At 41.5% G+C, this 26658-nt stretch overlaps 2 protein-coding genes across 7 annotated transcripts in view; one reads left to right on the top strand and one right to left on the bottom strand.

The window, feature by feature from the left end:
* Nucleotides 1-3468, top strand: part of dlgap4a (discs, large (Drosophila) homolog-associated protein 4a) — a 92888-nt gene extending 89420 nt beyond the window's left edge. For all 6 annotated transcript variants that reach the window (XM_037105322.1, XM_037105325.1, XM_037105327.1 and 3 more), the window contains 2 exons: nucleotides 64-216; nucleotides 1003-3468. In XM_037105322.1, the coding sequence (XP_036961217.1) occupies nucleotides 64-216; nucleotides 1003-1227 (378 nt within the window). In that variant the 3' untranslated portion in view covers nucleotides 1228-3468. The remainder of the gene's footprint in view (nucleotides 1-63; nucleotides 217-1002) is intronic.
* On the bottom strand, nucleotides 2980-17144 carry LOC119023412 (NACHT, LRR and PYD domains-containing protein 12-like). Its single transcript, XM_037105329.1, is given in 13 exon segments — nucleotides 2980-5359; nucleotides 5805-5978; nucleotides 6206-6379; nucleotides 9082-9255; nucleotides 10222-10395; nucleotides 10850-11026; nucleotides 11529-11705; nucleotides 12071-12693; nucleotides 12695-13863; nucleotides 15065-15300; nucleotides 15438-15569; nucleotides 15872-16004; nucleotides 17021-17144. Coding segments are annotated over 12 exon segments (3366 nt in total). The 5' UTR covers nucleotides 16003-16004; nucleotides 17021-17144; the 3' UTR covers nucleotides 2980-5334.
* Nucleotides 17145-26658: the final 9514 nt, after the last annotated feature.

Consider the following 26658-nt stretch of genomic DNA (forward strand, 5'->3'; position numbering starts at 1 on the left):
GTGATCAGTTATCTCTGATTTGACCGAAGCCATTCATCAATTGTCTCATGTTCCTGTCATCAGAACGTAAACGCCAACCCACGACCAACAGCACAGGACCTCGCCGGTTTCTGGGATCTGCTACAGCTCTCGATAGAAGACATCAGCATGAAGTTTGATGAGCTCTACCAACTGAAAGCCAACAACTGGCAACTTCCTGAGAAACCAGAAAAGAAGGTGATGTTTAAAACAACTTGATATAGAGAAAATGTCTGGCACCACAGTTGAGCATATCAAGTAGAGTTGGTTTGATGAAAAACATTACATTTAATCAGCAACTGTTTTTTTTTGTCTGTGTTTTTGTTTTTGTTTCAACAAAAGTGCCATTTACTTCTGCCCGCTTCTTAAAAGTGAGGAATGCCTAATTCTCTGGGGGATCACAATATACCAACAATGCCAATAATTGAGATATTTAAAAACAAAATATTGATATTTTGATGGTAATACCCATGGTAATTGTAGGTTTTGTCTGATAAAACAAGGTACTCAAATTCTGCCTTTCCCCAGTAACTCGTAGCTTTTTACAAATAGCTGAGCCCAAAACATCCCAGCAAGGCCTATGCCAAAGTTCCTGTACTTTTGGAAAGTCCTAACTTAAATGAAGGGACACTTGGGTGGTAAAATAATGTCCCTGTCACTGTGATGGAAACACACTGATTTCATCTAAAGAGCCCTGTTCCCTGGGGAAGGTTCTGGTGGTGGAAACATGGCTGAGGATGCAAGCTTTGACACTGACAGATTATAATCAGTATTTTAGAGATGAGGTGACTTATGAGTCGAGAAATTTATAAGCAGATAAATCAAATTTAAAAATGTTTAGTTGTAATCGCACACTCAAGCATTGAGGGGTTTAACTTGAACTAGCCTTCAGTCAACTGTGTATCCCCACAACTGGAGGTTGTGTTTTCAGCAAGTACCACACCATACCTTATTCTTTCTCTCTCTTGATGTGATTCCCCTCAGGATAACAACAAGCAGCTTCCATCATCTGTGCCAAAGAAGCCAGCTAAGCCCAAGCTGTCAGCGGGGAAGGACAGGAGTGTGGACTCTGCTGTGGACAAGCAGCGGCAAGAAGCCAGGAAACGGTTGATGGCAGCAAAGCGGGCAGCGTCAGTACGACAGAACTCCGCCACAGAGAGCGCTGACAGCATCGAAATCTATGTCCCTGAGGCCCAGACACGCCTCTGAGGGAGAACCAGCACCGATCATGGAGGAACAATCCTGACTCACTTCAGACATTCATTGACACAAACACACACAGATCCTGACACGAACACACAGATGTACAACGGATGCACAGAGGCCGATCCCTCATAGCAGCACAGCTGATGGCAGGAGGAACGTGGGGATCACAGGGCACAGAAACAATCCAGAATAATGCAGATCATCACCCTGCTGCCATGGGACTGAAATAACCTTGACAGATGTTTAATACTATTGTTATTGTTATTATTGACACTATAATAATTATTATCTCTTAAAGTATATCAGGACTGTCTTAAATGTACAAGTATCTCGGATAAGGACATCCTGTACCTTGTGAGCTGAAGAATCTTGGTATCCCAGAAGTTTACTCTCTTAAAACTCCCTTCACCGCTGAGTCTACCGGCAAGTTGTGGCTGCCTGGTTTACGAGCTGAGCGACCATCCACACACACTCAGGACACACATGCAGGTGTACTCGCTGTCCACAGAGTCTTCCTGTTCTCTATTTGTATTAGGCTGCCACTCATTGGGTGTGGTGTGTATGCTTTACTGTGTAAGAATTATAAGATGGCGTCAATGTACTCAGAGGTTTAAGATGAAGAGAACCAGAGGAAGGCAGTAGCATATATATTAGAAATATCACACTATTACAATGTTCATTTTGTAAATGTTGTATACCAGATTATTTGTTAGAAAGAGGTCAGTGTTCAGTACCAAGGTAGTTTTTTATAGATCGAGTACATGTACTGTCATGATATATTAGCACTTGATGCAATCATTCACTCCGCCTCTCTCTCTCTTTCTTCCTCTCCTTTTCTTTTCACAAAGGCACACTCCACATCCTGTGTCTGTGAATACCCATGGTTTAAGTCTTACATTTGTTTGTTTTTGTGAAGAGATGTGAGGAATGACTGCCCAGCCAGTGAGCTAATGGAGGAATGTATGAAGCGTATGCATTGACAGCTCGTGTCGACTTGATCACTGCACTTTCCATTCACCTCCGATCAAGTTTTGCCCTCCTTTGTTTGCCCCATCTTTCTGACTTTTCACTGCATCCTCACGTGATGTAGGGGACCAAGACATTCACCACTTGATATGGCATTCCCATTCAACCAGACTATGTGTAAGAGGGTGGGTGGTGCTTGCTACTGGAAAAGAAATGGAATAGCATAGCAATAATAACATCATTGTAGAGCAAAAAAAGAAAAGAAAATGCAGTTGGTACACAGTCTTAAATTATTTAATTCAACATTTCCAAGATGGTGGCTTGAAGGATGAATTTTCTTTCTTTTATGAACAGACTCAAATCTCAGGTCGAACAACTCAACAGTTAAAACCACTATGGATGGATTATTTATTATGTAACCTTAAAAGAAATTGGCCAAATGCTTACAGCCATTGCCAGATAACTCAGTTGCAGACCTGCTCTGTGTTCTTCAGTAAGAAAAATAATTTGGCTGCTATAATGAGCAGTTTCCTTCACTCCTCTTTCTAGCAGCTTGAACTCCCACCCCTGTTTGTTGAGAATGAAAAACTGTGGTACATTTTTATTTTTATTTAAATCTTAATGACACGTTTTGTGACTTTCATCCAAAAAAGGTCAACCTAAACATGTCGTCTGTAATTATGATCATTAATGGTGCTGCGAGGGACTTCATATTGTGCCAACAGGGCAGTGACCATCAACATTTCAGTGTCATTTGATAAAGCTTTTATTTAAAGTTTTGTTTTTTTGTTTTTTTTTAAGTTAATCTGATCATGAATTCAGCTATCTGTGTGCGCATTCTCAGCAAAAGTTTGTGTTTGCATCGGCTCACTCCTGATACGCTCATGCCTCGTCTCTGTAAGACAGACAGACATGACACTTTGATACAGGACTGGATTATATTTCCATAGTCTCAGTTTCTTAAACGGAAACGCAAGTGCCAAGGGTACATGAGTAGAACCAGGCATAGCAGATGCACAAGTGTATGTTGACTCACTAGTTATTTTGATTTTAGTAAGAGCTGGCTCTCCCCCTACTGGTCAGTGCTTGCGTGACACTCCAGACATCTTGTTATTCTCCATTTTGAATTTAGTTGACATCAACCTAGAAATGAAGTTGAACTGGGAATGCAGACACAGCACCAAGTTGTTGATTTTCTTATTCTCTTGTTTGTATTACATCAACAATGGACATGTGCATTTCATTGTCCAAAGAAATCATTAAACATCCTTTGCTACATGTCCTGGTCATCATTCCTGCTGTCTTTTTTACTGCACTCATCCATAATGAATGGTAATATTAGCTGCTAAGTTAATATTACACACAAAATAGATCATAAGCATTAGATTAGACATTTTATTGTTACTGTGTAATCTCTTCAAAGCATGGCCTTCTTACATATAAAAATATACAATGATCCTCACCGGTGAATTTTCAGTACTCCTTTAAATGGGTCTTGCAAATGATCTGAAGTTATTCAATCTTGTGTAAGACATTCAGGGTATGTACTGTACTGAAGAGTTTATAACTGTGATAAAACGGTGGAAAGGTTGGGGGTTTTTTCCAATCAGTTGAGAGCTGGATCCCTTTATTTGCCCACACGCTGAACTTTAAGAGAGCTTGACCTGATCAGGGATCCTCAAACAGTTTGTTTACCAGTACTTCCTGAGTTTTAAAGGGCTACAAAATGGACTAAACAAGGACCAGAAGGTGCAACTCTGGAGGCATAAGATGAGTGTCAGCTACTCAACAACCACGTGGACGAGGCAATATTGTACGGTTATGGGATTTCTAGATGCCAGTTGTCATGAATACCTTTGACGTAAATATTGGGACATTGTTTATGCTTGATGGACAGAAGCAGTGAGAATCATGAGCCCATTCTGACTTCACACTCTGCCTAGAGATCCAGCTAGGAAAATGAGCAAAAACTATGTAGATCCAGATTATCTTGTACTGACAAACATTATTTTACAAAATAAGCACATATCTTACACACGAAGGGTTGTTTAATGTTAATGGTGTAATAGTTAGACACTGTGAGGCTAGCTTCTTTTAAAAATAATAAAAGCATTGTGATTGCAATGAGTTATGTGGCATATTTTCTGTATGAAATAAGCTGTAGAATTAAAGGGGAATGCCACTCAATTTTGGAATGCATGTATGTTTTTCCTTAGATATTTATGTTTAAAGGCCCAGTGTGCAGGATCGATTTGCAAAAATGTTCATATTTTCTTATTATCACCTGAATTTTTTTTTTCATCAACTTAAAATGAGGAGGAGGTCTTCTTCCATGGAGTCTGCCTTGTTGCATCGCCATGTTTCCCAGAACCAACCAAACACCTGCTTTGGAGGGGAGGTGAGTGACATTCAATCGGTTGCAATCTACAACCTCACCACTAGATGCCACTAAATTCTACGCACTGGCCCTTTAAATAGATTACCTCAATTCTATTCACTGTTGTTCTCTGATCCTGGAGTAGGAAAATAGTGTCCAGAAAACCTCTCTTTGTGATCCCAAAGCAACAGCTGTTAATTTCTCTGTGCTCAGTTGTTTTTATTGTTTATAACTTAAAATAAAACAAGGGTCCACAAAACACTTAAATTTGGTCCACCTTAGTACATGGTCGTAACAGACAATATTTTTTGTAACAGCAGTTTATATTTCATAGCGTCATACACCACATGACCAAATGTTTATGAACAACACTGTCCACACTGTGTTTGTGGTCTGAAAATGTCTCTTACAGAGGGAAATATAATTTAGATTAGAAATCCAGCATCCATCCTCCACCGACATCTTACTTGTAATAAAATAAAAGATTATGTTTGGAATTGATTACATTTGCAATGAAAATATAATCCAAGATTTGGTGGAACATTGAGTGACACAACCCCATCCAAGACTTTTCAGATTAATCAGAATGCTGACTCCAAGTCAGGTCTTTTCAGTGTCCAACCACACTCATACTCTGAACATGCAGACGATTGGAGCACAATGGCGAAGAAGACATAACAAAACTTCCCAGGCATTGTTGTGGTTAGGTGATGTGAGTAACATCGATTATCTCGATACATGTTCTCCTAGGAATCCTTGGGTCCTGGCTATGTGGACTGCATGTCTTCCATTCTATAGGGAATAACAAACATGATAACATTAGAGTCTCCCTCTTGTCAGAAATGTTTTTTCTTGTTCCTACAGTTGAATGTTTGAGCTTCACTGCGTAGAATGTTGTATGTGCAGAGTTTGACACTAGAAGGCTGTTTTCACATTAATCTGCTGCTACTGTGGGCCCTGCTCCAATATTCAGCAAACACAAATGTGATTTGAAAACTTGAGGCCCAAAGTACACATAGACTGAAGATGGACTTTACAGTGAAGTAGGATACACGGGATCATTTTTATGTGCCCTCACACATGCGTGAAGAGGATTTTCAAGGTGCAGGCTGAATTGAGTTTCTTTCTCTGCATTATGTGCATGCATTATGCAGAATCTTTGTGTTTGTAACTAGCTCTATTTTGCAGAATATGACTGATACATACATGTTTAAACTGACTCAAACAACCTACTGACCGGAGAGTCTTCAGCCTGTAGTTTGGACTCTCCAAGGTGTCAGAGAGCATCTTCGCTCCGGCTTGCTGCAGGTTGTTTTTGCTCAGGTCCAGCTCTTGCAGATAGGATGTGTTGGACTTCAGAGCTGACGACAGGAAAGAACAGCCTTCAGCCATGACCCGACACTGCTTTAACCTGCACAGATTGGAGGATTTTTCAGGAGATACTTTTCAATTTTTGTGACATTTGGAATGACTATTATATCAGGGAATCTTGGTCATTGTTTTTTCATCCCCCCAAATTGTCTGCTTTTTCCAAAAGTTGATTTCCATCAACCAAAACACTGAATCCTTTTGGTTTTTCAAAATGAAATCATTATCAAATCATCTTGTGTTTGAGAAGAAGATTAAGAAATTACTTACTTCAGAGTCTCTAGCCTGCAGTATGGACTCTCCAATCCAGCACACAGCAACTTCACTCCTGAATCCTGTAGATCATTTTCACTAAGATCAAGCTCTCTCAAACTGGAGGAGCTGGACAATAAAGCTGAAGCCAGAGAAGCACAACAACTCTCTGACAACCATCCTCCCCTCAATCTAAGCAAAAGAATAAAGTATTAGCTTTTGACTTTCTAAAATTACATGCTCAATAACCAACTTAAAATCAAACAACAATCCAGGTTCAAAACATCTTCCTGCAACAAGCAAAAAATGTCATCTACTAAGTGTCATTTCAACAATGTAATTACAGGTTCACCATTACAATGCATCTAGCTCTAATATCTGCCTGAATTTTCTCACAAGAGCCACATTTTTTACCTGACGTGGAAATGCAAGATCTCATGTGTAAGTATTTCACTGAACATTAAAGTGTGGCCCCATTAGAGGACTTAGAGGTACAGGGAATTATAAATTATGAATTTGCAACTAAATACACATTGATTATGTTGGGCTCTTGACATCAGCTCCTCTAAATCATCACCACTACATATATTTAACAGATATAATTTCTAGTTACTGTAATATGAGGCAGACTGATCATACTAAAAGATCATCTACTTTCAAATGGTATATAAATAGAAGTTAATCAGCTTTACTCCAATAAGCTATGCCATTAAATTAATGATGGTTACGTTGCAGCCCTATGATAGCAGTAGGTCTCTATGGTCCCTCGTCCTTTCCTGCACCAGACATTAGAGGTTGTAGAACTCTCTCCCTTTGGAGACACTGTGGACAACTTTAAAATTAGCAGCTCAACAACTATCCATTTACATTTGTCTTATTCTCATAGATTTTTATTTTTCATTCCTTTAATGCCCTTTGTTGTTCGATTAACATGTGACATGGCTGCACAGCCTAATCTATTTTATAGCCAAACAATTCCTCTGTTACCTTCAAACTGTACCATGGTTAAGTAATGTAAAAGAAGCCTTGAGCATTTGTTGTTGTGTTGGACACGGAGGTCACTCCTGAATTTACTTGCATCTAATAGAAATGGCCTTACCACTCTCTCATTTGAACTTAATAAGAACAACTGGAATAAAGAGGATTTTTAACACTTAGATACTTACTACTTACTTAGATACTGATATTTTCTCTAACTTACTTGGTGGATCATATGTTCTATAATAAATATAGATTTGAAAAAATTAACCAAATCCTGTTTCCTGTACAACGGGGTCACAGACTCTGAGTAACCAATGTAAAGCCAGTTTTGAGCTTTGAAGGTGTTTAAGGAGATATGGCTTTGACATTTGGAAGGAATCATTGGGTTCAAGAGAGTAAGAGATACTAATGAAAACATTTAGAAAAGTCAGAACCAGATACTTAGTTTATCCATTGTTACTTAATAGTTTTACATAATAGAAAGCATTCCAATGTTATGCAGCATTCAATACAGTTTAAATTAAGAACAGGTTATGACTAGGGCTGTCAGTTTAACGCGTTAATTAGATTAATTAATTACACTGCAAATTAACGCGTTATAAAAATTAACGCAATTAATTCTGAGATTCTGAGTGGCAATTCAATGTGCGAGCATTTTAAATTTGGCCCATTGAATGACCCGTAGGCTACTTGGCAGTGGCATGTCACGGTAGCACTAGCACCAAGGAACTTGTCCAGACCTGTTCATCACTTCCCACCTGCGCTGCTTGTCAAAGCAGTGTGACAACGGGCATGAGCCGTTTTTAGACATAGCACCAAGCCGCCAATTGGCCCGTCCTTTTGGCGGCTTGGCCCGTGGTTTTAGACAGAGGCCGGCAAACTGGGGGTCTGTTTTGGTCTGCCGATTTTCCTCCTTGGAGGGTACACTTATTTCCGCCTCGCCTGCTGTCGAAAAACGAGGCAGAAATGTACCGGCTTCTGAGTGAGATGGGAGGAGATGTCAATGACCTGCACTGTTGTGCGACCCTCAGCCGGGGAGTTTTAAAACCAAGAAACAGCTGATCACAGCAGTCAGTCCATCACTTCATCTGCGGACATTAAGAAGAACAACTGGACAGCCGCTGAGATCCAGGGGAAGCAGCGTCTCCTCGGTCTCTGTAGCTGTTTGGTTGTGTTGACTTGTTGTTGTGTCGGCAAGCTAAGGATGGTCGCTACTTTAAAATTAAAAGCCTCCCACTAAGAACCCAGTTCTAAATGGGGTGCAATGTAAAGCTCTTATTTTGAAGACAAATTCTATCTCACTGTTAAGCCTTGTACTTCTACTATTCATTTTGAATTGCCATATTTAGTCAGCTTTGATATCAATTTTGAATTGCTGTATTGAGTCAACTTTAGTGCTCATTTTCAATTGAGAGTCTGCTTAAGTGCCTATTTGAGACTCAGCCTCATTTTATTTCTGAATTTTATTTATTTAAGTGCATCTGTATTGCATTTTTGAATAATGCACCTGGCTTAATTGGTTTGCTGGGATGTGCTTGACCATTTTCTTTTAAATTTCATTTATGAAACGTATTTCACCAAAAAAAATGTTGATTTCAAATCTTCTCTTCTTAGTGTATTCAGTTGATTAGTCATGCAATACAATTTTGTAATGTCCTAGAATTCGAATTCTTTATTTGGGTACTTTCAGCAGATATGAGATTAAAATGCGATTAATTGGATTAATTAATTACAGATCCTATAATTAATTAGATTAATTTTTTTACTCGCCTGACAGCCCTAGTTATGACATTAGCTTTGGTCTGTGTTGACCAAAATACTGTTATTCTTACACTGATATATCACAGTCATTGTCACTGTAACACTGATTTGATATTCATGTCATTGTTAAATGAAAAAATAAAAAGACTGACCTCAGAGTTTCAAGTCTACAATGTGGACTCTCAAGTCCTGCACACAGCAGCTTCACTCCTGAATCCTGCAGGTCGTTATTACTCAGTTCCAACTCTCTCAGGCTGGAGGGGTTGGACTTGAGAGCTGAGGCCACAGAAGTACAGCAATTCTCTGTAAGCCCACATCTATCTACCCTGTAATTGCAGGATTAATATTAAATCTGAAATGCAGTGCTAAATAAAAACATTTGTAATGCAAGTTCAGTGGGCTCAGACAAAGTCTTATCTAAAAGGAACACAAGAGGCCTTATGACTTTTGTAACCTGCCAGTACTAAGCTTGTAAAAGTATCCATCATTCTATCTCACACAGACTTGAGCCCTTTAAGTCTCTACAGATGTAAGACATTAAAGACACCTGCACTCCTTGTCATTGTGCTAACACAACACAAGTTTGTGTCAAGTGTGTCAAGCAAAACTGTCAGCATGGTTGGCACCTTGCATGGCAGCCTCTGCCATCAGTGTCTGAATGTGTGTGTGAATGGTTGAATGTGACACGTATTGTAATTCCTTTGAGTGGTTGGTAGACTAAAACAGTCCTATATAAATGCAGTCTGTTTTCCATTTGTAATTGATGTCAAGAGCTGAAAATGACAGGCAAAAACCTGCTAAGCCCAAACAGGCACAATCAGCTACCCACCCTATGGCCAGAAGGCAGGAAAAGAAGCAACCTACATGTGCAGTCTTGACAGACAAATATAACTAGGATATATTCTGGCTGTCTGATTACGATCCTGACACACATTTTCTAAAACACCATTACAGAGAGGAGATGAATATTGACAGTGCTGAAAGTGCTGAATCAGAGTAGTATGATGACTAGACACGCTTTCAGGCAAGCAAAACTCAAAAGAAAGCAGCGCTCTTCTGTGTCCATCTGTTGGGTTGGGGAACATTGAAGAGAAATGGCTGACTGCTCCATTGCTGTATTTCTCACCACTTATGCTAACAGTGCAATACAACTTTCATTTAACAACTCAGCAAAACAGAGAGTGAAAGTCTATATAAAAACATATTATTCACAACATCAGCTTCCAGTTGCCATCTGCTAAAAGTACAAATATATCATGTCAAACATATCTGATCTACAGGAGTGAACTCACCTTAGAAACTCCAGTTTACACTGAGGACTCTCCAGTGCCGCAGACAGCAGATTTACTCCTAAATCCTTCAGTTTGTTTTTACTCAGGTCCAGCACTTTCAAATGGGTGGGGTTGGACATGATGGCTGAGGCCAGGTGTCCACAGCCGATCTCCGACAGCCTGCAGCAGCTTAGTCTAGATAAAGAAGTAAAATGTAGCTAATGAACCACTAGATGCAGCTAAATTCTATATACTGGTCCTTTAAAACAAACAACTTCAATTCTATTCACTGTTGTTCTCTGATCCTGGAGTGGAAAATAAACTTGCATGCCTGGCTTATCTAAACCCACAGATGTGCCAGGTTCAAAAAGATACTCGTACTGAAGTTGCCAGTGTTTATATAATGTAAATATATGGCATAAAAGTAAAAAATATCAGAACAGATAAGCATCACAGAGGAATTTTAAGTGGGAAGTGGGGGACAGGGCCAATAAAGTAGTGCTACCTAATAGATCATATTACTCATATCCCGTAGGTCAATAATATAGACTGTTTCTAGAGCCCCGGCTTCTGTGCAACCCCCTGAATGTTACCACTGTAATTTACTAAATTAATCACTGCTCAAAGTGAAAAAAACAAAAGGTCTAACCTCAATGTCTCGAGCCTACAGTGTAGACTTGCCAGTCCTGTGGACAGTAGCTTCACCCCTGAATCCATAAGGTAGTTGTTGTTACCTAGTTCCAGCTCTCGCAGATGAGAAGAGGGAGACTTCAGCACTGATGCCAGAGGATCACAACAACTTTCTGACAAACTGCAGTTATTCAGTCTGAAAAATGCAATCAAGTAATAATTTAGACATATTTTAATCAGATCTCTTGAGGTCTACATCTGTAAAGTCGCAATGCTCTGATCAACAGGTGCTGATGTTAACAAAATTTAATGGCACATTTACTAATGTGAATCAGCATAATGTTCATAAAATCCAAAATTCATAAAATACAGTTAAATGAAAATGGTCAAAGCTCAATAGAATACAAATCTTGTTAAGAGCACATTATTATAACACAGTCACCTTCATCTAATGTAAATACTCTGAGTGTTTAACATGTACATCTAAATATCACAGTTGTTTTCTGTAATGCAAATCACCCATCTTTTACATGAGTACTTAAGTCTCCAGTATGATCTCCAGCACAAAGCTGATACAATGTAATAAAATGTGTATTTAACAAATTCAGTGGCGACAGCAAAAGTCAATGATCACATCACATCAGACGCTCACATGCAGTTAAAACACTGAGTAAAATATTGTCTGAAAGCTGTCTGACCTTAGAATCTCGAGCCTACAATTTGGACTTTGTAGTCCAACCGACAGTAGCTTCACTCCTGAATCCAGCAGATAGTCATTTTCACTCAGATCCAGCACTCGCAGATGGGAAGGGTTGGACATCAGGGCTGAGGACAGAACTTCACAATGCCACTCAGAGAGTCCACATGCAGAGAGTCTGCCAACACATGATATTGAATGTTAAATCAATTATAACTGATGCACATGGGGACAGAGCAGGTAAAATCAAACAAATTAACTAGCATTAGACATACTGCATTTCTAAACTTAGCTATTGTTGCTCTATGTTAGCGGAGCAGAGAGAGGCACTGAGACGAGGCACACAAGAACGTGCATAAAGTCCTATTGTTTGGACTGTCATGTGACAATCCACTCAACCACTCACATAGGGCCAATAAAAAAGTTATTTGTGCATGTAAATTGCAACACATTTGTACATAAACAGGAATATCTTCACTGTAGCAAAAGCTGCAATAGGTAAAAAGGTAGCTTTACACTACTGAGGTTAACATCTGGACTTACCGAGCGTCTCTGCAGTTTCTCACAGCTGGGAGCAATCTCCTTCTTCCATCACCTGATGAGTTGTACTTCTTCAAGTCCAACACATCAAGAACCTCGTCAGACATTTGTAGCATGTAGGCAAGAGCTGAGCACTGTGTCTTTGTGAGTTTCTTGGCTGATCGGTTTTCCAATTGCAGGTACTCTTGGATCTCCTGATGCACCGCTTGGTCATTCATCTCCATCAAACAGTGGAAGATGTTGATGCTTCTGTCAGGAGAGATATCATAAGCATTCATCTTCTTCAGGTTGTTTATTGCTCTTTGGATGCTTTCTGAACTGCTTGCTTTCCATCCCAACAGACCTCCCAAGAGACGATGGTTGGATTCCAATAACAGGCCGTGAAGGAAGCGAACAAAGAGGTCCTGATAACCATTCCCACTGTTTAGAGATTTGTCCACAACTTTACTAAGGAAGTTATCCAGACCTGAGTCACTAATATCTCCCTCCCAGTCTCTTTCCAAGAAAGCTGCCAGTACATCTGTGTTCTTGTTCATGTAATGGTGGACCATGTAGACAGCAGCAAGAAATTCCTGAATGCTCAAATGAACAAAGCAATAAATCATTTTCTGAAAGAGAACACACTCTTTTAAAGATCTCTGTACACAGTCCTGAGAAAACTAAAGCTTCTCTTACATCAAGACCAAATCGCTCCAAGTCTTCTTGGTAGAACATGATGTTCCCTTTTTCCAGATGTTCAAATGCAAGTCTCCCCAACTTCAGAAGGACTTCACTGTCAGTCAGCTCCTGTTGGATCATCTCATGTCCTTTGGCATACTTCTGTGTCTTCCTCTTGGACTGAACCAGCAGAAAGTGCGAGTACATTTCAGTCAGAGTCTTGGGAAGCTCTTCTTTGTTTGTAGTCGACATGTGCTCCAATACTGTAGCAGTGATCCAACAGAAAACTGGGATGTGACACAAAATGTACAGGCTCCTGGATGACTTTACATGTGAGATGATCCTGCAAGACACTGCTTCATCATTGAATCTCCTGCTGAAGTACTCTTCCTTCTGAGTTTCAGTGAATCCTCTTACTTCTGTTATCCTATCAACATATGAATAAGGGATCTGACTGGCTGCTGCAGGTCTGGAAGTTATCCAAAGGAGAGCTGAGGAAAGCAGATTCCCTTTGATGAGGTTGGTCAACAGCACGCTAATTGATGATGTCTGTGTGACATCAGACACAACTTCATTGTTCTGGCAATCCAACAAAAGCCTGCTCTCATCCAGGCCATCAAAGATTAGCAAAACTTTACAGAGAGCAAGCCTTTCTGCTGTCACCATGTGCAGTGTTGGATGGAAATCATGAAGCAGCCTCAGAAGACTGTACTGCTCCTCTTTGATCAAGTTCAGCTCCCTGAACGAAAGCAGAATCACAAGGCTGACATCTTGATTTTCCAGGCCCTCCGCCCAATCAAGAGCAAACTTCTACACTGCAAAGGTTTTTCCAATGCCAGCAATGCTGTTTGTCAGAACTATTCTGATCAATTTCTTTTGGCTGGGGAAGGCCTTAAAGATGTCATGGCACTTGATAGGAGTGTCACACAGTTTCTGTATTTTAGATATTGTCTCAAGTTGCCACACTTCATGTTGCATGTTTATTCCTTCCCACTGCCCTTCTGTGATGTAAAGCTCAGTGTAGATCCTCTTCAGGTAGGTTCGGGGTCCTGTTTCAGCAGTTCCTTCTATTGCAAATTGACATCTCTCTATTAAACTGAGCTTATGATTAGCTAAGATCTCCTGCATACTACCAGTGGCTGAAAGGTAAGCAGAAAAAGAATAATTGATGTTAATTAATGTTTTGGAGTGTTAAATCAGCACTAATTGCTACATAGTAACTGATTAGTATCACACTTAACTCATCATTAGGAATGTGTTGTAGAAGATGAGAGATGAGATTGTGGGGACTTTCTCCATGAGCATCAAAGAAGAAGGCTTTGTTACTGCTTAAGGAATTTGTAAAGGTTTGACGTGTTTATTGTCGATTAAATGTCTTCTTTTCTTGATTTATTGTAAATGGTGACATCAGTAGAAACGTGTTCAAACAACAGCTGAATGTTGAGAGGTAACATGCGACCGGGACCACTTCCAAATATAGTCTGAGCGATCAGATCTCAAATGTGTCATCAACACATCTTGGGGTGTGCACAACTGCACTGAGAGCAGTCCACATGTGATTGGATCACTAAGAACATTAATATCAAGTGTAAACAGCCTTCTAGTTCCATACAGCTGCTTTTTTTGTGGAACACGAAGCAGAATACAGAGCACATGATGTTGGTGCATGTCAGTGTAGTCTGTAAAAGAAAATGTGCTTGGTGTTAACATCTGTCTCTTTAACGGCATGATTTATATTGTTATGTTGTAACATGACTAACTGTATGGTGTAACTGTCACACTATGTTCAAACTAAGCTACATTTAAACTTAGGGTGTATTCCCACTTGGCCTAGTTGCTCCATATTATGTCACTGGCCCCCACTCACATTGCGCCAGCCCCAACTGGGTGTAAGCACAGTTAACTCTTGTACATACAACATCACGTCGTAATACAACACGTACAACTTTACGTCATCATAAGGCATCATTTGTTAGACTGCCCTTTCACATCACTGGATTTCTTTATTATAAAAGAATGTATTAATTATACTTCATGTCCACATTGCGTACCCGTGCTTGTGCTTATGCACAAGCAGCCATACCGTGCTGAGGCACACCTGCTCCAACTGTGCAAGGGCCCAGAAAGAGCACTCACACCAGTCAAACAAACTGTATTTTGGGGTCAAACATGCTTGGACATGGTACGGATCACCTAGTGTGAGCTCGCTCGTACACTTACTGTAACTGCTGCAACAGTATGTAGTGCTAACATTTTGTATAACATAATTTTTTTCTGTACGTTAAAAAAGAAAACGAACACATGAAGTTCTGTTTTAGAAACAATAGAAAGCCTACTTACTTATCTCAGTAATGTTTTGACAGGCTGTCTGCGGTTCAGGATATTTTCTGGATCTTTTTCCACATTTGGGGCAGGCAGGTTCTCCTGTTGCTTCATTTTGTTCCTGGAAAGAGACATTACATTGCCTGCAGGGGCAGTGTCCACAGCTGGTAGTCCCTGGATCCATCAGGACGTCCTGTGACAAAGCACAGCATGATAGCTGCTCCCTGATGCCATTACTAGTCCTTTTCCTCTCACTGTAAAGATAGATATTTTCATTTTTGCTATTTTTTTTTTTCAAATGGGGCATGACAGAGAAAGTTGATAGCCACTAATAACTTCAATCATACCAGGACCCTGTTACCTCTCACATGAGATTAAGGAGAACTCTTACTTTGCGTCAGTTCGTCCAGGTTCAGTGCTGAAGGCAAGAGGAGTCTCTTTGGACTGGTCACTCTTCAGGGACAGACAGCAGGACAATGGAGATATCGCTCTGTCCTCCTCATCCTTCCCAGAAATATTTGGTCTAACAGGAAAGTCAGTGACACACAATGTTATCTTTCTCCACTACAGCATTCATGTAGAGATGAAAAGAAGCAGTAAGAACATGTTCACTAAATGTTTTAATTAATTAATTGCAGAATTCTGCATGGCCCACATTTCTAAGGTTCCAAATAATGATTATAATTATTGTCATAAAATCTGTCAACTGGTTTAATTATACTCTTATATATTAGAAAACTATGGATCCGTTTCTTAAAGAAGCGCACATCTACAAATGTCTTGTTTTCTTCACAACCCAAAGATAATCAGTTTTCTAATTCTTACTTCAGGTCAGATCTTCCAGGTTCATTGTTGAAGGCAAGAGGAGTCTCTTTGGACTGGTCACTCTTCAGGGACAGACAGCAGGACAACAGAGACACCGCTCTGTCCTTCTCCTCCTTCTCACAAACATTCATTTCTGGTCAAAGAGGAAAGTCAGTGACACAATGAGGGTGGTTTGCACAACAGCATTTATGTACAGGTGTAAAGAAAGGTGCAACACATACATAGCATAGACAATAACATTAAGTCTGAACATTTCTTCGATATTCCTGTTTATTTCAAATGCACATAAACAGTTGATCACATGATTTACTCCACAAGGCTACGAGATTAAGGAGAATTTAATTTGTGGAAGGTGTTCATGGACACTAATTTAAGTAACTCGTCACGGTACTACCCCAGACTACCTTACAAATCACGTGGTTTTTAGAGTTGTTGCACCATTAGGAGAAACTTAAGAAAATTAGTGTAATGGCTACTGCAAAGTTAAAATCACCGGTGCCCTCTTGTAAATTCGGCGTTACACACAATAGATTAAGAAAAGTTTTTTTTTTTTCTTGTAAAAAGTGTCGGTTTGTCGCGGCATCGCTGTAAAAGCTTGTTTTTCTTAATGGAGGTGTATCCTGTCTGCTGTCTCTGATGTGTCTCACCTCCCAGCGGTTATTCAACCAGAGTTTGAACGGATTTCACCACACAAGATTTATAAAGGAATACAAACCGTTGGCGGGTTAGGGTTAGGGTGAGCCATTTTTACAAATCCAGTAAACAGTAACTAATATTGATTTCCTCTTTGGGGAAACAAAGTGGAAACAGTCACTGGACTCCATTAAAAACACGCCCCATTTCGAGACTTGTTGCCTAAGAAGAAACTGTAGAAACTTGTTGAAACGCGGTGTACAACAAATTCTTCACTATTTAGGCTTTCTTGTTAATTCGGCATACGTAATACATGAACAAATTGCTATCTTTGCGTAAAAAAATCTCCTCTGGGCATGACAGCCTATCTACATTATTTTTCCTGGTATGGTAAGACAAGTATCTATAATTTGTGTGCGTGTGTGTGTGTATTGTCTTAGCCGTGTGTCTTAATAAGTTTCCGAAGTCAAAACAAGTCAAAATATGTCCCTCTGTAAGATCATACCAGATACACACCTTTAGCCAGCCCTCGCCCATATGCCTAGCAGTCTTTGGCCCACGACATCCATATACATCCACCCATTCTCCGCGCCTGTACACGATCTTTTATCTCAAAATAGTTATGTTTACATCAACTTAGTCACCGAGACTGACAGTTTCAGTTTCGCTGTCGGTACCGTAACGTTCAGAATATAGGCACACCCTGCTTGCTCTTGTAATCGCATTGAAATGCGACGGGAAGCATTCGTAGCACTAAGCTTTTCTCACATCAGTCTCCCTGCACCAAATGTCTGTACGATGAGTGTATCTGTGGTCACAACATTGGAGTCTAATACTGTCATAATGTCAGAAATGACAGAAAGTAGGCCTAATTCAAAATTGTATTTTCATCACAGTATTGTAATTTGAAGACATTCGATAATACAGAGGGATCAGAGGGTTGGGAGGTGCTAAAAGCTGCTACCTGTTCAGTTTAGCCCTCATGTAATTACACATGTTTAACGCCAGAGGGAGACAAACACTCATGTTTCTCAAGCTGCTGATTGTCCTGCTGCTGTGAACCAGGAAGAGACGCCACTCTTTCAACGATAATTTTACATTAAGTATTTTCAGTTAAATTAAAATCATTTAACTTGTCCCCAAATAACAAATAACACAGTACAGAAACAAAAGAAAGCCTACAGTGCAGATTTGTTGATTTGGAGTTAGGGCATACAGTGAAAAAAGGGGGATTTACACATTGGGATTCTAATTAAATATTTATAAAAGTAGTATAATTGTACAGTGCAATATACATGACATGAGAACGAAAGCCAGCATTTGCTCAGTGGCTCTTTGTAAGAACTTGTTCCACTGGGAAAATGAATAGATTTATTTCTTAATTCATGACATTATTATCAAATACTCTAATTGATCAGTCAACATCATCATTATTTAAAAATCAAACCTCTGTGCTCCAAGTTAAATATGAACAGAACAACTGAGACGTTCAGTTTTCTCAAGATATGATTGATAAAAACATTGTTATTTCAACCAGGAAGGTTATCTCGCTGAAACACACCATGCTGATGCACTGTGGGCGGGCACACACACACACACACACACACACACACACACACACACACACACACACACACACACACACACACACACACACACACACTCTTCCACATCCTGTGGCACTGTGGCAGGCAAGGAATATCCACCACACACACTCACACTGTGCGCCGGCAGTACCAAGGCCAACTGCCGGCTAGTATTTTTATAATCTTCATCCTCCCTGACCTGTTGCTCCCCTCCTGGCGCCAGTGGTCTCAGCCCTCCCCCTGCGATGCCTCAACTTTACACACACACACACACACACACACACACACACACACACACACACACACACACACTTGCAAGCACACATGCTCCTGTACACTCAGCAGCCGGATAATTGAGACCAGCTGTTGCAAGGTGCCTCTTCCCTCGACCCTGCACCCCTCCTTCACCCCGCTGCTGCACTTGCCTTCCTAGCAGAAAGCTATTCCAAAGACTCCCCCCTCCCTTTCCTTTCTCTCCCCTGACTCACACCCTCTCCTTCTCACATGCCTCTGGGTGCTCTTCCCATCACTTTTGTTGATTGATGGATAGGTGTGTTTTGTTTTATTTTCTTTATCCGTCATTAATGATAGTGATCCTTCACAAAAACTATAATTAATCAAATTTTAGTATCATGAAGTCACTGGAATTTTACTTAATGTTTTTGCCTTCAATGTCTATTTCTCGGGCCCATAACACACCAGACCCACTATGTGTTTAGATTTCTGCCAGAAGTTAGTTTCATACACAGGGCCACATTTGATTAGTTAAGCTTGCAGCTGCAAAAATCGAACATTTTCATTAAAGTGGTCTGAGCCTCATGCCACATTCACATGCTCCTCGGATGGTCCCCCTTCCTGAGTTTGGAAGTTGTTCTTCCAGTTTTGGTGTGTTCATGTACTTCAAGTTGGAACGCAGGAGAAACATGGATATCAAACACAAAAATGTTTTATGTTAATTTACCAGTTACAACCTAAAATACAGCGAGTCTAAACTTGATATGTAATACGTGACTTTCATAAAGGTTTCTTACCATCACTGTTTACTGCGTCTGCTATGTTTCAGCATCATGTGACGTCACCTTGGCAACTGCTGTAGCATAAATATTTAATTTCTCTTATTATTCTGACACAATGTGAACGATCTGTCATTTGTGATGATGGTTAGTTTTGCACTTGCGACCTCAAGCACGTATCTGTTTCTCATCTTTTCCCCTCTGGATTCAGGTATATTTGGGGGGCGAGACATGACCCGGCCAGTGGTGACTGCGAGCCGCTGCTGCCTGGAATTCATGGAGTTTGGGAGAGGAATGGGGGAGGCGACGGGGAGGAGGGGGAGGAGGAGCTGGAGGATTGGGACAGGCATGTCAGACTCTCTTTTCCAGCTGGTCCTGAGGGGTCAAACTGTGTGTGGATGTGTGCATGTCATGGCCTCTCATTAGGGGGTGAGACGCTGCGGCTCCAGACCCCCATGGTAGGATTGCTGGGTGAGTCTGCAGTGATCCTGCCACTTTGATGCCCCTGACCCCCACACCCCCCCATAGGGAGGTTAATGAGCCACAGTGAGCTCTGTAGGCATGCTGTTATTGTGTGTGTGTGTGTGTGTGTGTGTGTGTGTGTGTGTGTGTGTGTGTGTGTGTGTGTGTGGACTTGGGGGGGGGGTATTAAGAGGAGGTGGAGGAACCTCCAGACCACTGATATGCTTTTGACCGAGGTCCCTTGCAGTGTTCAGATCAGATGAGGCTGTTTGTGTTTGGTTGTGGTGAATAATGTTAGTATGACTCCACCTGCTCCACACGATGGAGTTTTTCCATCCCCGCAAAGTGAATCACCAAACTAAAATAAAACCTTGATTTATAAAATGGACATCCGAAACACTGTCAGCAGTGAAAACGCTGTTTTGAAGGAGCATCAAATAAGGTTTCAGCTTCACAGCAAAACGTATTAAAAGTGTTATAGCATTCTCCAGAACGACTGAAGTTGTTGGGGACGAAAAACATACATAAAAAGGCTCCTGACAGCTTGTCTAATGAAAACAACTCAACTCAGTTTGGAATATCGGGGCTCTCGAAGACTTGGTTACTCTCTTATTTGTCAGCTGCAGGGAAGGTTAGTCCTTGATAATTGATCATAAAAGCCAAATATTATCCTATAATCAAAATCATGATGGAGGAGAGTTTGGCAGAAACAGCTACTTGGTGGAATGAGTAACCTTCTTTAGACGGATGCACCTGCGTTTCAAACATTTTGCCGTCTTTCAGTTTGTTCTGATCCAAAATGACCCGCGTCTGCAACCTTGTTTGTGATGAAGTTCTTCCACATCTCTACTTCGTGCATGCATCGTCTCTGTGAGGTGACCCTAAACTCTCTGTGGGCCTACAGCTCAGTTTGATTCACTGTCACTGACCTTAATTACTACTCCTTCTTGTCTCATTATCTCTAACATCTGCAGATTGACCCTGCACCACTTCACATAGCTGAACAGGCGGTCAGATGTGAGCGTGTTGTTTTGGGTGGGGCGGTGCAAGCCCTGGCCCGCCGAAGGAAGGCACGGCAGTCCAAAACAGGTGCTCTCATGTCTTTTCATCATGCGCTCCCTTTCCCTCTTTCTTCTCCCCACACCTGCTGAGGTGTGAGGACTCATGCTGGTTCAGCCGAGCAGCTTAGCCAAGCCTCAGCTATGGGTAATTACCTAAATAGTATATACTTTATCTGCTTTGCCACCTCCCTCTGCCGTCCCTGCTTTCCCTTGATGTAAGGTGTTGCTTTGAGATTGATTAGTCGAGTCTTTTGGGCCAAAGAGGGGGGGAGGGCCTAACAAGGCAAAGCAAATTTGAAACCCTGTAATTACTTTTGTTTAAGACAAAATGTTACAGATGGGTTAAAAGGAAATGAAACACATCATCGGTGCCATCTGCTCAGAGCTGAGTGTGTTTTACTGTAAAGGCTTAAAAATCTAAGTGTCAACGGAGACCTCCAGTGATTTGATCCTGGTGTGACTGATGGCTCCAGGAGGGACAGGTGGTCCTGGCCCCATGGTGGAGCACCTTACTGGGCCTGCAGTAAGCCCTCGGCCCCCTGTCTGTTGTCACCATGACAGGGATCAAGATTTACCCAGCTGTTTAGGATCTGGAGGTCTGAGGGCAGCCAGAGAAAGTTTACTCTACAGAAGAGCGTCACTGTCCGCTGTAAATCACCAGAATGAATTTTTTTTATTTACCAGATAAACTGAAGGGTCTCACAACCTCAGAAGAAGACTGAGATGATATAACTTTGCCAGACTGCATTTAACTCTATTTGTCATAATGTCCACTGAGTGCTCGACTTCCTTTCTGTCTCTTAATCTCTAAGTCTCAACTTCACAAAGTGGCTTTATGTTTTTAGGAAGGTGTTTGAGTCGTGGGAGTAAAGCCTCAAATATACATTATTTTACTGATTCCAATACTCAGAGGCAAATTTTACCAGTATATTAACCTCAGAAAAAAACCCATATATATCCCTTACTTAAGGATGTTTTGAAGATTATCGGTGATTTCCCAGTAACATGTGATCTTGTAATTTCATTACCTAACCCTGTTCATTACCACCAACTGTAACTGTTCCTTTTGATGTTTGATGTTGTGTATCTCTCTGTCATAAATGAGATCATTTGTGTTGTCATGGCATAAAGACAATCTTTGTATTTTTCAATAGAAGTATGTCGGCACTATGTTTACACATCATTGTGTTTGAATGAAGAGGCAGCTCATTGAAATACAGTTTGTATTTTAAACATTAAAGGTCTTTAATTAACTCTGATTGCATCACATTTAACACTGCAGCTGGGCCGCGTTGCTTACTCTGCAAATGTTGTAGAGTAACCAGTATTTTATTTGTTTAACTGATTTTTAACCAAATGTAATTAACAGTGCATTTCTTTGTAACAACTGTTATTATAGTGAAACTGATTTGGGCACATCTGGAAGATCTTTGTGTGTGTGTGTGTGTGTGTGTGTGTGTGTGTGTGTGTGTGTGTGTGTGTGTGTGTGTGTGTGTGTGTGTGTGGGTGGGTGGCTGTCATGTGGGAATCCTCTCAGTTTTCTCCACAGGGGGTTGTTTTCCTTGGCTTTCAGAAAACAAGCTCTCAGGTAATGACTTCAGTGTGGCGGTGTGTGTTTTTATTTCATTTGTGTGACACAATCAGGTGGAACTGATAATCTGGCGCTGCAGTGATCTAAATCATCTAACTGTAACATCCAGTCAACACAGCATACTGCAGTGTTCAATAGATGTTGGCGCGTGTGTGTGTGTGTGTCCGTGCTTGTTTGGGCACATGTGCGTGCATGCATGCCACCCTGTCCTCCTCTCATCTGGTCGGGCCCTCTAGCTGGTAATCTGAGCATAGAGATTAGAAAGAAAAACAGCGGAGAAGAATGTCTTTGGTTGAGCCAGCGAGGAATTTACAATGGCCTTCAGGCTGCTTTGACCTCTCCCTCCCTTTCTCTCTCTCAAACTCACTCACACACACACACACACATACACACACAGACACAAATACCACAGGGAAAAATCAAATGTTCAAATCATAACATAGATCCTCTGCTGTGGTTACCCATAATGAGGGGGTAGGCAGAGGGTAGATAAATAGTAATACATGAATGGCGATTACTGTTTGTGTATGGATTAATGTCAGATAATTTGTGGTGCGGTTTATGTTATGAGTTTTATTTGTTCAATCAAGCTGAATCCAGTATCGACAGCCCTGTTTCACTCTACATTTAAAAACATCCATAACAGCTCAACAGATCAAAGATCCGAATCCAACTGTATGAAATCAGACCAACTGTCAGTTCTACGAAACGTGTAATATCTTGTTCAGTTTACAAGTTTATGATCTGATTGTCATATCAGGAGGTGGAGGTGGTGGCGGTGGAGTTACAGATGAGATTTGTGATGATTTGGAGTTGTGTGTGGTATTTTTCTGCACTCAGCGGTTTTGTTTTGTTGATGTGTTCTCAGAGGTGCTTTGCAGAGGCTGGGCGTGGCTTCCCTGGATGGCTGGAGCTCCTGCCTCTCACACATCTTACAGCTCATCTGATCATCAGCGGCAGCACAAGTGCCCTGGTCTTCTCTCCACCCGCTGCCAGATTGTTTCCACTTGTCACGGTGGTATATGTGGCAATACAGCTAGTGCTACCTTTAGTGACTCTTTTGCTATTGCCTGTGCAACTCCTGAGCTCCGGCACCACTCAGCATCCTGCACCTCTGCCACCAGCTAAAAGTCCCCAGAATCGTCCATGTCTCCTTCACCTGTGCCTCCACCTAAGCTTCAGCCTCCCAATACCACGAGCCCTCCTCCTTTTAAGCTTTCCCCTGTCTTGGTGTCCATTTTTGGGTCCGATAACCACTACCTGCAAATGAATACACTGACAAGCCAGTGACTGCTTTTTAACATTTTTGTAAACATTGATTTCTATGGAGATCCACGGTAATTTCCAGCCATGTTTGTGCTGCCAAAACATGTATTTTGAGACAAAAAACATGAACTTTTCCGATCCTCACCAACTGGCTTTTGTGCCTTAACCTACCAGACAGTGAGCACAGCATTGTCAAAACACAAAATAGAAAATTGAACCTAAATAAAAGTAACAACATAAAAAAATGTAAAGTTAGCATATGTGTGGTTTGCAGAAATGTACATTGTTAAATTTTATTCTAGCAACTGGGTGAATGATATTGGTGAATCACAATCCATAAACATGATGGAAAAAAAAATAAGAAGAAAAATAAACTGTTGTAGTTGGATGCAGACAGCAGAAATATTTTGATACGTCTCCATCTGTTGCCACAGGGATGTCATGACCTGCATAAGCTCTCCGACAGATTGCAGCAATGTCACCGTGCTGCAGGACAGCCAGGGGTCTGAAGCTTCGATGGAGTTCTGGTTTCAGAGGGACAGCTGTGTGGATACTCAAGACAAAACTGGCTACCAGACCACCTGATCTGATCCCCCTCGCTCTGTCACAGCCCAGCAACCTGCCTTCCTTCCAGACAACCCTTGGCCAGCATGTGTGTGTGTGTGTGTGTGTGTGTGTGTGTGTGTGTGTGTGTGTGTGTGTGTGTGTGTGTGTGTGAGAGAGAGAGAGAGAGAGAGACGGAGAGGGGGGGTATACAGGTCTCTGCACAGACGAAGGGGACAGGTGTTAGGGACAGGAGGTGCCGTGTGGCCCGGGGGTGTGGTCAGGTGGTGACACACCTGTCCCTACTTGCACAAGAGGCTCTAGTTACTCTTACACACACACACACACACACACACACACTCAAGCATGCACATCAGCCTGACCATGTGTTCTGACATGCAACGTTAAACCAACCATCCTGTCATGCAATGTGAATCTGCTCACCAGGACAAAAACCCGGGCTGATCCCTGTTGTGCCAAAGACAACTTGGCAAGCTCGACTTTGTGGCAAAGTAATGGGATCATTATTGCGCATGAATTGAGAAGCAGACACACAAAACGAGGCTCTATGCGGAGATTTGGTGACCATGAAAAAGTCTGTGTGACAGAAAGAAAAAGGGGCATTGAGTAGAAAATGTCTCTGAATGTGCTCAATTATTGTTTTCCATGCACGGTTGCTTAAGTGTCTCTCCATGATGTCTGTGGAAATAGATGTCTGTGGATAAATTTGAGTTTTCTTTGTCTTTTTATCAAATCTGTGCAGTTTATCAGTTTACCACACAGCCAGCCACTCGTAATTCAGTAAATACCATTTGGATATTCAGTTATCTCCAAGTATGCATGAATCCAATTTGAAACTCAGATTTCTGATTTTACAATGTGGGTTGACGTCCTCTCTGTGCTCCGAGTGTAAGTGGACGGCTGTGTGTGTGTGTGTGTGTGTGTGTGTGTGTGTGTGTGTGTGTGTGTGTGTGTGTGTGTGTGTGTGTGTGTGTGTGTGTGTGTGTGTGTGTGTGTGTGGCATATGCAGTGTTTCTGTAAAACCTTGGAGATGGGGGAGATAGGCGTCTGGCCCTGGGGTGTGGATTTCAGGCAGGTGCTTTTGCCTGCCCTGCGGCTCCTCGAGGGACAGGACAGGACGGGACAAGGCGGGAGGGGAAGGAGAGGGGAGGCACTCACACACACACTCAAACACACACACACACACACAAACTCTAGATCCCCAACTTAAAGGCTGATCTCCACCCGTCTTGCCCCCCCGCCCCCTTCACCCAACACCCTCCCTACCATATCCTTCATTGACTGGAATGTGTCGGGACAATAGAACTGTCCTGGTCCTTCGGCTGGTGCCCCCCTTCCGGGCCCACACAGGCCCTGACAGGAGGACAAAAGTGCACCTTGCACCTCTCAGCACCACCAGCAGCACCCTGGGGGCGAATACCTGAATACCTGCGGTAAATAAGAGGGAGCAAAAGAATGACACAACGTGAGGCAAGAGGGAGAGAAGAGGGAGGGATGAATGAAAGAAAAATACTAAGCATGGGTGATTTTCTGCTCTCAGCTGCCAAGTGTAACACAGACTCATCCAGAGGTCCAAGAAAAACACGACAGCAGTCTTCCTATTCCGATACCCTCTCCCCTTTTATTAGTCTAATTCACCATGTGGCTCATTCTTTTATATCCACTCTGACACCTGCTTTCTTAGCACCAACCCCCCCAGTATGTATTCTCCACACATCCGACCTTCTATCAGCACTCTCTTGCTCTCTCGTGTCACGACTTGCTGGCCAGTGCCGGGCCTACTCTGTGTGTGGTTTGTGCAGCGCAGACACTCATTTTCTTGCAACACACTGTGGCCTGATTGACTCACAGTTTAATCTCAGTCGATGGGTCTGACATTTCTGTGGAACAACCGAGTGTGCAGGAGACCAGCAGAGCCCAAATGGTTTCCCTCCAAGTAATCCCTGTATTTCACCAACTCGTTCCCCACCCGCCAGCCCCCCACCACCACCTCTCTGGGTGAATGTGTGCTAATCAGTGAAATGAAGTGTGTTAAGCCACGGTCACATTACCAATGATGCAACCACAATCACTTTGCTCCATACAACAAATGTGGGCGCAGCGAGGCTGTGAGGTCGTGCCACTGGGACGAGTGCTCTGGAAAGTAGAACAGCTAATAATGAAAGACACAAATACTTCACCTCTGTGTGTACTTAATATACTATACACTTAATATATTCATAATGAAAAGTACTGCATGTCCGGTCTTCATGCTTAATGTAACCAGAATTGTATAAAGGCACCCAAAAGTCATATTAGAATAAATGTATATCGTGTTAAAATATACCTTGGTAAAAGTGAAACTCACACATAAGTTAAAGTTTTATAGTATCTAATATGACATGTACTTAAGTATCTTTAAAGTACAAGTAAAAGTAAATTAATCATACAATATATCTACTTTTATGTATAAACTGACTACTGTACATTTTTCTGATCATTTTTCTCAGAGTCTGTGTTTTTTTTTGTTTTTTTTTTCCAATTGCAATTGCATATGCTGCTTTTGGCTGATGCTGCATGTAATTTGCAAAGTAACTGGTAACTATATTTATCAAATAAATGAAGTAGAGAG

The sequence above is a fragment of the Acanthopagrus latus genome, chromosome 7 (assembly GCF_904848185.1).
Source record: "Acanthopagrus latus isolate v.2019 chromosome 7, fAcaLat1.1, whole genome shotgun sequence".
NCBI classification, from domain to species: Eukaryota; Metazoa; Chordata; class Actinopteri; order Spariformes; family Sparidae; genus Acanthopagrus; species Acanthopagrus latus.